Raw genomic sequence first — 14,703 nt, forward strand, 5'->3', positions numbered from 1 at the left:
CGCATACAGAGTGTTTTCAGTGAGACGTCACTGCTCTTCCTCTAGATTTCACAGAGATGGAGTATCTCTCTGTACTCTACGTGCAGAGTGAGGGGGGGGGGGGGCGTCATTCAGATCGTCTGGAAACAACCAGGATGAGTCAGCCAGCAGAAAGTGGTGAGCTCATGCACAGCAGGAGGGCGAAGAGACAGAGATGACAAAAGAGACAAAAAATGCTCAAATAAAATCCATCTTTCAACTGTTTTTTTTGACAGTTGAGGATTTTTGTGTCTACTTTTGCGACCTGGTCCAATTATCCCCTTTGCACAAATCCATTTGACTAAGCAACCTTATCAGATACACTTGGTTTGATCCAGCACACCAGCCACTGTTATCAACTCTTCCCTATATTCTGGACATCATGCATTAGCAGAGAAAGGGCTGTTACCGTGGCAACCATTCGAAATACACATCATCTGGACAATGTCATGATTTCATTTCATATCGTAATGAGACCAGTCTTGACGTAAGCCCATTTTGACCACGTTGGCAGTGAAAATCCATGTAACATATTTCAGGATTCATCTGGAAGCTTTGCTCTTTTTAGTATAAATATTCTTCAGAATCACAGATGCAATGCCAAGGACTTCTTCTAACAACAGCCTGTTGCTTTTACACTTGATTGATCACTTTCCTTCATTTCGTGCAGTTTAAAGGCGGGTTACAAGTGACCTTAAGAAGGATACAAATGCAGAGGAAGACAGAGTGTATGTCTGGGGTAAAGTTAGCAAAATAAAATCATAATTTTCCCCTTGGATGAATGCTTTTGTTCCGCGCCATGTGAAAGAACATTCGGTTAAGCTTGATCAGAGGACAAGTTGTAAAGTTCAGATGCACACCGCAACACAGCAGTGTCACAATCTGACGTTTTCAAAAGGAAATGTGTAAATCAGCTAAATGTGTAAGTATCTTCCTGCTAGTCTAACAATGTTCACTTGGTGTCACAGCTCTTATCATAGGCATTTAGTTTGTGACTGCACTGATAAAAGGTTATGGTACAAACGCAAAAAAAACGTCTGACTCAATTCATGTGTGTGCCACTTATTTGCTTTTTACCGAGCCTCACATAGCATATTTCCTTTGTTCTCTTGCACCTGACTGAAATGTCCTCTGTGCTTTCAGTGGGTTACCTCCATAGTCCTGTCAGTGAAATTCAACCCAACCTGATCTCCACGCCTGCTGGCTTGTACTCAGTGTTTCCACGGCTCAGGGTCAACCGGTGCAACATCTGCACTCCAGGAGAAATTACCTTGACACTGACGTATCTTCTTTTGTCCCCAAATGACTTTTGATATAGCTTCCTTCAGGCAAAGCCTTTTTACCTCAGATAAAAGGTGAAACAATTGCTCTACGGAAATGGCCTCTAAATGATGCGAGAGAGGAAGTGAAAACACTAAAGAAGATTAGGAGAAGATCATTTTGTCGCCTCAAAACAGTAAAACTTCCCTCCCTTTTTAATCAGTACAAGAAACAGATGGACTCTAAAATGTGTTTGTAATTCTGAAACACAAAACTTGGATGTTTCAGCTATACTAAAGAGAAGACAAAATAAAGGACTATTTCTTTAGTTAAAGGTGGGGTAGGTAAGTTTGAGAAACCGGCTCGAGATACACTTTCTGTTATATTCCATGGAATGCTCTTAACATCCCGATAGCAATGAATATCTTAAGTGCTTTGACAAAAAATCCATAAAAAATGTTAATCTGTGGAAGCCGTAATACTGTAAAAAGCACGACCAATCATTTTAGGCGCCGTTTACACGAGGAGAAAACTGCTTGTATCTGCATAGTTTCGCGTGCGTATAGCCCTATTATTTACACGAGGCCGATAGAAACTGACCCCACAAACAATAACGGGTCCCAAGGTGGATAGATTTGCAAACGAAACGCTCTGGGGGGTCAACCGAGTCCATGTAATCACCTCGATACGAATATTTCCTGAAAAAATAACGATAGCCCCGCCTCTCCCCACCTCTCCTGCTCACTGCTGTAGCAACTATCAAAAATAGCTGTGTTAATTAAACGCACAAGGGGTTCTTGAATGAAATAATATTATAAAAGGCAAACCAGAATTGTTAACGCCCAATATACTCCTTAAACAAAATAAACAGAGTCAGATTTCATGCATTGATCCATTATATTGACAAAGGAGGATCTCACCCGGTGTTTGTAGAGAATATCTCTCTCTTTCTGAGCCGTCCTCTCCACGGAGACGTGCTTCTTGGTCGGGATGCAATATCCACAGATTCGGTTTCTTTCAGTTTCAGTTTCAGTTTCGGGGCTTAAACAGAAGGGTAGCCATGGCAACATTGCAGCGGGGCTGCTCGGTTGCTCTTCTTCGCGGCTTTTGGTGTATTTTGGCGGAAGTTACAGCGCCACTTACAGTCCCAGCATATGTACTACAGCGTTTCCAGCGGCCTCGTTTGAACAGACACGTTAAATGAAACAAATGCATGTGAACGGAATACTTTTTTGAATACGCATACTGTGCATAAACGCAAACGGTCCCGTGTGAGCGGGGCCTTAGCCAGCCCGGCTAAAATAACTGGATGACCTACCTGCCTGTCAGCCTTCCATCTGTGCACAAACTTATCTCGTGCCCTCATTGGTCATGTGCGCGTTCGTGTGTGTTGGAGGAGGGGCTCGGTAAGGAAGTGGCAGATTTTCTCCGGTTGTGTATTTTCAAATTATAGCACACTCGAGCCGGTTTCTCAAAATTACCTAGCCTACCTTTAAGTGAAAGCCTAAAAAGATCATCACATCATGAAACTTAAGTAAGATAAGGGCTGTAGACATTTTGCTATGTAATCAATAACTCCCTTTAGAATATGCACCCATTCTCCACCAGCCTATATCTTTATCTTGTCAAGGATTTCCCTAAAGGAGCCAACACACAGGCAAACATGCCCCATTTCCCCCAACAATGTGACACGTTAACCCACTTTAATGTTCTCTCCCACAATGCAAACCGTGTTTGTATTGTTGAAGGCGTTATGTTCAGCAGAGGAGGACAAAGAGCAGGTGAAATGAAGCACTGCATTGCATAATATAGAGGATGAGACCCATGAGAGCGGAAGAAAACAGCCTAACCTAAGAAACAGTGTGTCTGAAACTTCTATTCAATTCTTGTTGTATGTTATTTACTTTATTTCATGCAGTCATTAGATCACATAATGTGCAAATCTACAAATGTATTACTGAGGGAGAAGAAGCTTGCAATATAACTGCATCCAATCTGACAACTCTGAACTATGATCCACTGCAAACGGCATCCCTTTAAGTTTAAAGGGCCATAAATGGGGCAAAGCCTGCGAGCTAGTTCAGGCAGTCAACTCGAGCACCAATGATACATTAACACGTGACGCACCTCATCCCTCTTACAACCAACCAAACACATTCTCCTAAACATGCCGCTCTATTTAAGCTGCCAGGTCTTCCTGCCTCAGCCTCGCTCATGCTGCTGCTGCCACTGCTGTGTTCACTTGCTATTGCTACGTTCATGTTCCTGCTGCTGTGTTTCATGTTTCTGCTGCTCGCCTGCCCCACCACCACCCCAGCTCCACCCCAGCTTCCACCTGTAGGCTCGGGGGATAGTTATCTAATCATCACTCAATGTTCTATGTTAATCTGTGGAGTGATGAGGCCCGAGCCTAGACGCCAAACTCAAACTATATGCTGCTTATAATAAACATATTAAGAAACACGTGAGTTGTCTGACTGAACTGAAAACTAATGTTGGGCTATAAGAACATTCCTATTTTATTTTTGTTTTATTGGTAAGATGCTTAACGTACTATGATCCCAAGATCCCTTTAGTGAAAATCCTTTTGTTCATGAGCCACTGTTTTTGTGTGTCCTTATTTTTTACTTCACTTGTGCTAATCTGACTCTACCCACCATGCACAGATTAAGAAATATGATTGTATATAGTATAAATATTCAACTCTGCGAAGCAAACTGGATAATTCTTTGGCTAAGCATCATACAGCCTTTTGTTGTATTAGTTCAATCAGATTTACAGCAACAACCAAACAATGAGGACTCTTGTTGTGGTTGGAAAATTGAAACAACTTCAACAGCATTGCCAGCTTAAAGGTAGGATAGGTACATTTGAGAAACCGGCAGTGGCGGCCGGTCCATAGGGGCGCTAGGGGCGCCGCCCCACCTCTTCCCATATTAAAAAATAAAAATAAAAAATATATTTATAAAAAAAAAAAAAATTATTTTTTATTTTTAATGAACAAGGTAAATATTATATAATTGGTATCAGTAAAATGTATAATCTACAATAAAATCTCGTTTAAAATTGTGTTACGATGTCTAAAGTTACTGATAAGTCACATGTTTCCTGCCTGGCCTTGCCCGTGTACCTTCTCTCGTCTGGGCGCTAAGAGAGGAGCCCTCAACCAGTGCAGCAGCAGCCACTAGCAGCTGACTGTTGCTATCTGTAACATGTAAACTATGCCGCGAAAACATAATTTCAGCCAATCAGCGTCGTCAAATATGATGGTCACAGGGCTCCTACGTGAGCGCCCGGTGCAGTCTGTGAGTTGTTTGGACTCGTATCCAAGGAGACAAAACAGGAAGCTGTCATACACTCTGGAAGCTACAGCTAATGAAAACTCCGTTTTTTACATAAAAATGGAATTATGGATCATCAATCATTTTTCAAAGTGACAGACACATTGGATTAACCTATGGATTAACCTTCAGCTGCGTTTTTCTCGTTTTGATCAGAATTGTTATTCTGCAAAAGGTGAGCATATCTCCATGTTTTGCTACCTAAAGCTACGTCGTGTGATGTCTGTATTTGCTTCCCCTGTCGCGAGTTCTGATCGCTCAGTGATGATACTTATATTTCTAGAATATGTGGAATCTCAGTTTGTAAGCTTGTTTGTGCATATTCGATAAGTATATCGATTGATTTATACCTAGAGTGCGTTAGCATTTTTTCGCTCAGGGCTCATTTAGACGCTTCTTGTGAGACTTGTGTTTTGTTTCGGTAAACATGGTTCATATCATCAGTTAGATGCGTTTCCTCTGAGTAGGACACATGAATAGTTTATTACATTTTAAGAAGCCCTGAGACACAGTTTCGTGAGAAAAAAAACGGGGGAAAAAAGCCCCTTAACAGGTTAAATGGGAATTAAATCAGTGTTCCCAAAGCCCCGGTGTTCTGCAGTTTGTGTGGGCCTACTGTACTGTTGCACAGTTTATGCTGTAGAAACTATGTCCAGGACAAGGTGTTTAGAAGTTTTGGAAGATTCATAGCTAACCACACTGAAGTTATGGAGGTATTGATCAGTCTTCTCATATTTTTAAGCCTCAAATTGTCCTTCTCCCCCCCCTCTAACATCACCAGAAGTAATGATTTAAGGGGTCTTTTCTCAAAAAGAATTACCGGGGGAGCATCCCCCCGGACCCCTCTAGTATTGTTTGATCACCATTTCCACAGCCCCACCTAAAATATTTTCCACCAGCCGCCACTGGGCTCGAGATACACTTTTTGTTATATTCCATGGAATGCTCTTAGCATCCCGATAGCAATGAATATCTTAAGTGCTTTGACAAAAAATCCATAAAAAAATGTCATCTGTGGAAGCCGTAGTACTGTAAAAAGCACGACCAATCATTTTAGCCGGCCCGGCTAAAATAACTGGATGGCCTACCTGCCTGTCAGCCTTCCACCTGTGCACAAATTTATCTCGTGCCCTCATTGGTCATGTGCGCGTTCGTGTGTGTTGGAGGAGGGGCTCTGTAAGGAAGTGGCAGATTTTTTCCGGTTGTGTATTTTCAACAGTGGCGAGCCGTCAGGGCCCTCTAGGCCCTCTGTGAGGGCCTAAGATATTCCAAAAAATAATATTTAAAAACATTAAAAATATATATATTTTTTTTAAATATATATATTTTTAATATTATTTTTGTTATATTTTTCATTAGTTTTACCGAAAAAAAACTTGATTTAATAAAATAACATTTCCAAAGAAATAAATCCTTCGAATCTGCCTGTTCAGTCTCTGTTTGAATGTCAGTTACTATAGCGGGCCTCTCTGCGATTCACAGAGGGCCCGCTATAGTAACTGAACGAGAGAGTAATGTCAAATGACAGTACAATTGACCAATCATATCTTCCCTCTAAATGGGTGGGTTTTATTATCGCGGACTTTATGACGAGTTCCGGCCGCTGTGAAACGTTTCTTGTTTCCATAGCAACAACAACTTCCTGTCAACAGCGTGAACTCGCCTTCAAAATAAAAGCATGCCAAATTACATTTAAGACATACAACTGCAACGAAAGTAACAAACACAATGCAATATCATTTTCAATGTCAAAGAACACAAATTGGGTTCACAGGTGTTGTTTTGTGTGGTAGAGGGTCGCTGTCATTGATGCGTTTTGCACCCTGGGCCGTTGTTTTGATATTCCGCTGAAGTATACGCTGTGACGTAATAACTCTTTTTTTTTCTTTTTTTCGAGGGAAGGGGTGGGGGTCAGAGGGCCTAGGTATAAAGCTCACGGCTCGCCACTGATTTTCAAATTCTAGCCTTGAGCTGGTTTCTCCAAAATTACCTACCCCACCTTTAAGTAAAATGTGTAGACTTTGTTTGCACTTTGAAGCTTGTTTAAAGTACTGTACCTGCAAGAAATATGCGAAGAGAAAAGGCTGGAGCAGGACAATGAGGACATGGGACAGGAGGAGGGTCTTCTTCCTCGCTGCTTCTTAGTTTATTATCGGAGGAGCGCAAAGCAAACCACACTGCCATCTACTGCATTGGAACGTATAGAGCAGACAATAACTATTAGTTAAAAAGTATTAAATAAAATAATTCGAAAAAAGGTTTTATCTTAAAATGTCATAATTGAACATTTAAACATTTAAAATTGTTAAAAAATGTACATTTGTAACATTTAAAATTGTTTTTAAATAAACCAAAAAATGGAATACCCTTCCTTGCATTGGAGTGTAGACCTGAATTATATATCCTAAAATCAAAGACAAAAATAAATTTAAATTAAAATGATTTAACCCGATCCACGCCGTCCTTCGAGCTGCACAGCTTCTATCTGCAGGGACCATCTACTGTAGGCTACAAGGTGCAACACCGAAAAATGATCAAACTAAAATATAAAATAACCTCCCTGTCATAGAGTAAAGTTCTACCAAAATCACTTCACAGATTTGGCGATGCACATCTGAGCATAGCCAAAGACTTAACATGTAACCCGGCCCCTCACATGTAAAACCATTAACACATAAGCTTGGTTAGAATATGCAGTCGCTTTGTTTAAAGAGGTACATTTCAGTTGAGTTCCAGTGAGAAAATAGACGTTTTCAGAGAAGAATACTACATGTACAGTAGTTTGCATTGCAACACACGCATGGACAACATAATGATTTTACAGGCACATGTCAAAATTAGCTCCAACAATCAGGACACGAGGGACATTAAGGCGATGCAGAAGACGGGATCAGCAAGTCCCATCAATCATTCATGACAGCAGGCAGGACTCTGGCAGCGTGATGGATGACAGCGGTGAAATGAGACAGAGAGGAATGCACAATACGTCCAGCTTGTCACACTAAGTTTATGCTGCCACACATCAGTGCCTCCACCACTTCATAATCCACGTTAGCAAAGATCTCTCGAAACTGTGTTGCCAATGCATGAAGACGGTGCAATGAAATGTTGGATGAGAAATTAATCATGGTTGTCCTTTCGTCACATCATCCTCCATGAATCATCTGTTTTGTGGGAGTGAATAAAGTGGCAGTCCAAACACAATTACCCCTAAAAGAAGCAAAGCTCATATAGTACTTCTGATACTTTAATATTCTTATTCTTATAACTCCTTACTTAATAGTGAAACATGTACACACATTTAAGGCCCAAACTGAAAGCCTGTCTGGACTCCTACTGTTCAATTAGATGGAATTTAATGGAAAAAGTTTTTCTCCCCATCATCTCCATTTGATTAAATTGCAGACATGACTGGTAACTGAGGCGCAGCTGCAGCAGCAGTTACACAAGGGCAGCATTAACATTCAGAGGCTTTGTCGAAGCAGAAACAGTCAACATTGTCAAAATTACCAGGTGGTGATAATTGCACTTGAAGACAGAAATAGTTTGCTTTAAGCAGGAAGCTGTCACTGAAAGCAGCTGTGGGGAAAACAAGTGGAAGGCAGACATCCTGGGCCGTCCCGTGTGTCGCCAGCAGCCCAATAAACTGACCACAGTGTTCAACACGCTGTTCTACACCCTGTTAACGTCTCCATGCTCCAGCACGCAAGTGGCATGAAAAAGCCATTGCTCTGTATCCATTCGATTTACTGTGGTGTTCCTTATTCTGTTTACAAGTTCTCACTTTGGGAGGACTCAAAATAACACAATTTTCATGGGTCCATTTGTGATGGATGTCCCAGGATACAAAACAACATATTTCCTCTCTGGAAACATTTTAAAAATCTGGTGGAAGATGATTTAACTTCATGTGCAAACAGTTAGAGGGAATCAGGACTTATGAGGGACTGCAAATTGAAATGGAATATTAAGATGTCTATAAGATCACTGTATTTACACAGATATAGATGCACAATACAAAACAAACCATATGAAACGGTAAGTAAGAATATAATAAAATACACATATTATAATATTGACAGTGACATCTTATATTCTTACATACCAATTGTATGGTTTGTTTCTCCAAGTAATGTGCAACTTTATCTGTGTATGATGGGATGTTATAGACATCTTAATATTCAATTCAGTCTAATCAGCAATCGGGAAGGGACTATACTACAGCTGTCAGTGTTTTTGGACAGATATCGGTGATGTGAATAGCACTCCTACAAATGGTCAAAATATTTTTTTAATCATAGCAGATAGTGCTTTTAGACACTATTTTAGCATTGAGCTTCGTACAGCGTCACAAAGATGCTAGCATTGCTTTGGATTTTTAATAATTGAGTTAAATATTTAATAATTCCTCCAATTAAACTACAAAATATGTTGTTTTTAATTGCCCTTTAGAATAGCCCATATATGAGTTTGAGTGTTGATTGGGTTTGGTCCTTATAAATAATTCAGGGTAATGATGATGCCTATTAAGTATGTCCTCAAATTAACACATACAAATACCCTGTGGACTCGAGTATGCAATACATTTTAACTTACTACAGCAGTCTGAGCTTCATGCTTTTTGCCAGGTCAAATGTGTGCAAACACATATATATACTGTATATATATATAAGCCCATAAATCAGCACAGCAATAAACATTGTCCTTTACTGGTAATGTGTTTAGTGTATTCCTGACAGTGACGTGTGACCACTGACAAAAGGACATTTCAAATTGATTGCTCATTATGCTTGACCTGAGTAATGTCAGTAAGCTTTAGGGCTCTCAGCTATAGTCTGTGTTTGGCCATCCATCCATCAAGAAATAAAAACCTGAAGGCTGCAGAGCAGAGCAAACTTACAGCACATAATTAAATTCAAAGAAGACCTGGCTCTTCACCTAAATAGACAGCTGGCTAGACAATCCCAGCTGTAGTTTGATGGCTTATTGTATTCAAACAGTAATTATGTCCTAAAAATACAGTATTCCTATTTCAGAAAGAAACCAGGCCCTGTCTTCCTTCTCCTCCTTCAGCTCATTTCAACCAAAATGTGCATATTTAAATGCAGATGCAATGTGAAGACTGTATAGGATAGTTATTATCATATCGCAACAATGAATTTATGTTTCCAATTATTCCCAAAATAATGTTTGGCTGATTCTTTTGAAATATATCTTTGGATGTAAACAAATGTTATATAGCTGCACAACAGAGGTGTTTCCATAAGTGTAGACTTGGAAAACTCTCCTTATGCAGTTGTTTGATTGTGGCATGATGCAGGTTCAGCTACGTTTTCTTCTAAAAAACATTTATTGCCGTGCAGGTTTTCACTTACAATGACTCTGCCTTTTGTGCATAAAAAACATTAAGAGGAAATAAAGCAATAGGCAAAGCAATGTAAAAGGAACAGAACAGAAATTAAGAATAACAAAAATACAGTTGAAATAATAAATAGATTGTATGTATACAATAAGTTTTAGAAACAGAGAGTATAGCGTTGCGTCATGATGTGCATGGATGGCCTTCTATTTAAAGTCTCAGTGTCTGGGTAGGAGTTTAGTTTTGAGCAGACATGACTCAAGCATTTATTTAATTGCCAGACAGTTCATAAAATCACCCAACCAAAACTGCAAGGAAAACAGCATGTGGTTTTCTTATTGCAGTAAATAAATTAAACAATTAGGAAAATTCCATGTTGCACTCTAACCCAGGGGCTAGGCCATAATTCAATACTATCAGAGGAATCTTATTATGGAGATGGCTCAGACTGTTATACAACACTATGATGTCCAATTAATGACTGCAAGCAGTTTGTATTTACAGTTACACAATCGAGTGTGAGATTAGTCTAATTTAATAAAACAACAGTGGGTTGCGTATCATAAACCTAAGTATTTTACATGTTCCATGTCTATTTAAGCATTTGATTGTAACATTTGTAAAGGTTTAGTAGCCTCTGTTTCGATAATTGGTATAGTAAAGAGTAGTCTGACTGCTTTTATTTCAAAATGCACATTAGCTGAGTCTGCCACCTGCTGGCTAATTTGTAGTAAGCTTTTCGTAAGAGATAGCTGTGGATGTATTTGAAGTTAATGTCTCATATTGCAACTGAGCTTTTATAGTAAAACGTTGCCTATTGTAGCCTATGCCATTAACAGAGGAAACGATTTAAGACATCCAAGGACAAAACTCTCTGTGTTTCCATCCTGGCATTGGCCCGGATAGACGGACAATACTAGGCTTCATGTCCTTCAATCAAAGCCTCAGACTGTACAGGCCTAATAACACTTCCAATCCACTGATGAGTACTTTCGTCGAGAAATTAGCTGAGTTTTAAAGTTCATTCTTCACATTGCATGCTACAGCTGAAAGAAAACAAAGTTGTCCCTATACTGTATAAGGGTTTAGTTTAAAAGTATGCCAAAGTGTTTTTTCTGTTTGGGTAAACAATTTAAATAATAACAGTTAAGCACCTCGTTAGCCAAGTTACAACACATACATCGAAATTATGACATTTTGTGAGTACATTCTGAATCTGCATCTTCACCACTGAAATCTATATGTCAGGTTAATGCAGTAGCTACTTGGCTAAAGTATTTTCTCTAAAGTAGAAGTAACCACACAGTAAGGAAGTTTGTATTTATAAGTTTAATAACAATTAACTTATGTTTATTAAACCCCTTGTGAAAATATTAGGAAAGGCCTAAATAAATACATTTTGGATGCATGCCTTCCCATTTGAAAGGTTGTACAACTAATGTCGAATTCCTGCTCTTACTTATAAGTTCAGTATAATATATGTAAAGGCAGTGGTGGAAAGTAACTAAGTATCATACTAAAGTACAATTTTAAGGTACTTGTTCTTTACTTAAGTATTTTATTTGTGTGCTACTTGGTACTTCTACCCCACTAAAATTCAGAGGTAGCCTAAATAGTGTACTTTTACTCCACTACATTTATTTAATACATTTAGTTACTTTGCAGATTTGGATTAATGTGACATAATCAACACTTAAATAACACTTTAGTAACACCACAAAGGACTTCAAAGCTCCACCTTTTCAAGCTGTGATAACACATTAATGTATGAATAATAATAATCAAAACATGATATATTATTCTGAAATGGGCCTATCAGCATAACGAGGACTTTCGGTACTTTAAGTACAGTGTTGTTTTGATGCCTATACTTTTGTCCTTTTACTTGAGTAACATTTGCTATGCAGAACTTTTACTTGTATTCCTAGACTCTGGTACTTCTACTTTTACTTAAGTACAATATCTGAGTACTTCTACCACCTGCTCTGTGTAAACAAAGGCTTTAAATATGTAACTCTTTGATAGTGGGCTGCATTGATGAATGACTAGCGCATGCGCAGTGCAGTCTGTGTGAGAGAGACGGAATGTTATAGTTCTCGCACGAACATCTCGCGAGAACGTGGCAGCCTCCGAGGTGCAACGAAAGCAGAAAAGCGGCTGGAGCCACGAGAAGAAAAACTTGGATTTTGGGCGACAAAAGCGAGGATTACCAAAATGACCAGTGGGTATCGAAATATATTCGGACTGTAAGGCATTCGTGCACTTAACTGGGTTGAATGTAGTCTGTTGTTATCTTTTCCGCTCGTTAGCCATGGCCGCCGTTGTCCTGGGCTCCGTCTATTTGCTGCAAATTACGTAAAGTTATTTCTCGTAATTCACGCCAGTATGGGTTGTTATTTACGCATGGGCTGGCTGTTAAGGGGTTAAATAGAGTGCACGGGTTTATGCAGTGTGTCAAGTAGGTGTTTATTTTAATTATGTGCGTTTTGCATTTGTCAACATCGATAGGTGGTGTATTGTCAGGCTCTTGCGTCGGAGCCTAGGCCTGCAACATCAGCAGAAACATAACACTTGCAGCTGTTTTTTTCGCGGCTTGTAGAAGCTATTTTCATAATTTTAGTGTCCTTTTAACACGTCTGTGCCTTTATTTACCATCTTTAAATAACCGATTGGACACACATGACATATGACATATGACATATGATGTCCTCTGTTGTTCTGAAGCAACTCCAGAGCGCCTCCTTGCCACGTCGGCTGCACGTTTTGCACCATTTTCTGTTACTGACGGTCTGTCTCTTTAAATGTAGTCTAGTGTAGACATTAAGAGAAAGCCCTTTCAACAGAGGTGGAAGAAGTACCTATATATATATATATATATATTGTACTTTAAGTAATATAAAAAATACCAGAGTCTTGGAATACTCTGTTACAAGTAAAAGTCCTGCATTGCAAATGAATGTTACTCAAAGTACAAGTGTACAAGTAAGTGTTGGCATCAAAATATACTTAAAGTAAAAGTACTATTTATGCAGATTGGCCTATTTTATTATAATATATATCATATGTTTCTATTATAATTAGTGATGCATTATTGTGTTTATCACAGCTGTTAAACGGGGATCTAATTTGAATTATTGTGTACACTGCAGGGTAGCATTTGGATTTACTCCAGGTGTAACTAGAGTTTTATTTAAGTGTTGATTATATTTCACATTATTAATCCAAATCTGAAAAGTAACTAAAGGTTTAAACTAAGTGTAGTAGCGTAAAAGTACACTATTAACCTCCCTGAATTGTAGTGGGTTAGAAGTACAAAGAAACACACAATTAAAATACTCAAGTAAAGTACTAGTAGCTCAAAATTGTACTTAAGTAAGTGTACTTGTGACTTTACACCACTGCTTTTCAAGTTGTTACTTTTTGGGTTCTTGAGTAATAGAGGTGTTTAAAGGGTGTAGCTGACATACCTGATGTGTAGCTCATCATAGTGCCTGTTGTTGTATTACATTGTTTTCTTTCTTTCTTTTGCATGACATGCAGGAGGTAACCAACGTGAGCTTGCACGTGCAAAGAATGCCAAAAAAGGTGGTGACAAAGGGAAGAAGGCCGATGATGGGCTGTCTGCCGCGGCCCGGAAGCAGAGGTAAGGTTTGCATGCGTTAAAGAAATGGGATGAACACAAACACAAGATATAGATTTTTGCAGCACCACACGCAACATGTGTTTGATCATGCCTTGAATGTTGTTGACTAGTTCACTGATCATGCAGTTATGTCTTTTTTTTGTCAGATAATTTAATTTCTTTAAACATTCCCATACGGAAGAATACAGATACAGTGCTGCAAAAAATAACCGCACAGCATTTTTTTGTATTAAAAAAACCATCCGTTTTATTTGTTGCTGTATAATCCTTGCCAGATAACCAATAGCTAGGTGTGTGTGTTACCATTTAGTTTGCCTTATAACATCTCTCTTTTTAAATGTCCCTCTCTCCCCAAGGGATGCGGAAATAATGCAAGAGAAGCAGAAAGCAGAGAAAAAGGGGGCCGGAGGAGGAGGGAAAGAAGAAACCAAGTCCAAGTAAAGAATGAAGAGAATTCAGAGACAGATCCGACTCAGTGCTTCAATAGCATCCCATGTTCAGCATTCTTCCTGATATTTATGAGAATGGTTCTGTCATTTCTGCCTCAAGAATCTTGGATCCTTCATTCTTCCATATTGCAAATGACATTGCTTGTTGGATTTGTTATCTTTACTTGGTAATATTATATCTGAGCAATTTAACGGTTGTCCCACGTTGGTGCAGCATGTGCACCAGTGGTGGAAGCAGCAGGAGAAAGATGAACAATTGTTGACACTAAGCACCCACGTAACATTTGTGTATTTTTGTAAAAACATGTCCCCGGCAGGTTTTAAATAAAATGTATCTTTTTAATTCATGCTTTCTTGTATTCTGATGGTTGGTGTTATATTTTGACATGACACGCAATACTTTTGGGAGCTTTTGTATTAGTATTTAAGAAGGGACAATGCACATCAATTAACATGAGCACTTCAGTCCTTCTTGTGAATTTGCCAGATTTAGGGTCTCATTTTTTTTATCTGTAGTCCCTGGTAAAAGAAAACATACAAGAGCACAGAAAGACAAACCCATGAGCAAAATGACAACACATTAGCACAGGTAGAAACATATTGAATAGATGACTGTTACATCAGGTAGTATTT

At 39.0% G+C, this 14,703-nt stretch overlaps 1 protein-coding gene across 1 annotated transcript; it reads left to right on the top strand.

Annotated features, from left to right (window-relative positions):
* Positions 1–12,063: 12,063 nt before the first annotated feature.
* Positions 12,064–14,417, top strand: LOC117471479 (small EDRK-rich factor 2-like). The gene is made up of 3 exons (XM_034116535.1): positions 12,064–12,199; positions 13,519–13,621; positions 13,978–14,417. The coding sequence occupies exons 1-3, from the start codon at positions 12,193–12,195 to the stop codon at positions 14,060–14,062; spliced, it is 195 nt and encodes a 64-aa protein (XP_033972426.1). The 5' UTR covers positions 12,064–12,192; the 3' UTR covers positions 14,063–14,417.
* The last annotated feature ends 286 nt before the right edge of the window (positions 14,418–14,703 follow it).

The sequence above is a fragment of the Trematomus bernacchii genome, unplaced genomic scaffold (genome assembly GCF_902827165.1).
Source record: "Trematomus bernacchii unplaced genomic scaffold, fTreBer1.1, whole genome shotgun sequence".
In the NCBI taxonomy this organism is placed as follows: domain Eukaryota; kingdom Metazoa; phylum Chordata; class Actinopteri; order Perciformes; family Nototheniidae; genus Trematomus; species Trematomus bernacchii.

Bases quoted from the DNA above. Each gene is read 5' to 3' on its own strand.
- LOC117471479 (XM_034116535.1), top strand. The intron at 13,622-13,977 runs GTAAGGTTTGCA...TCTCTCCCCAAG, and splicing joins GCCGCGGCCCGGAAGCAGAG to GGATGCGGAAATAATGCAAG.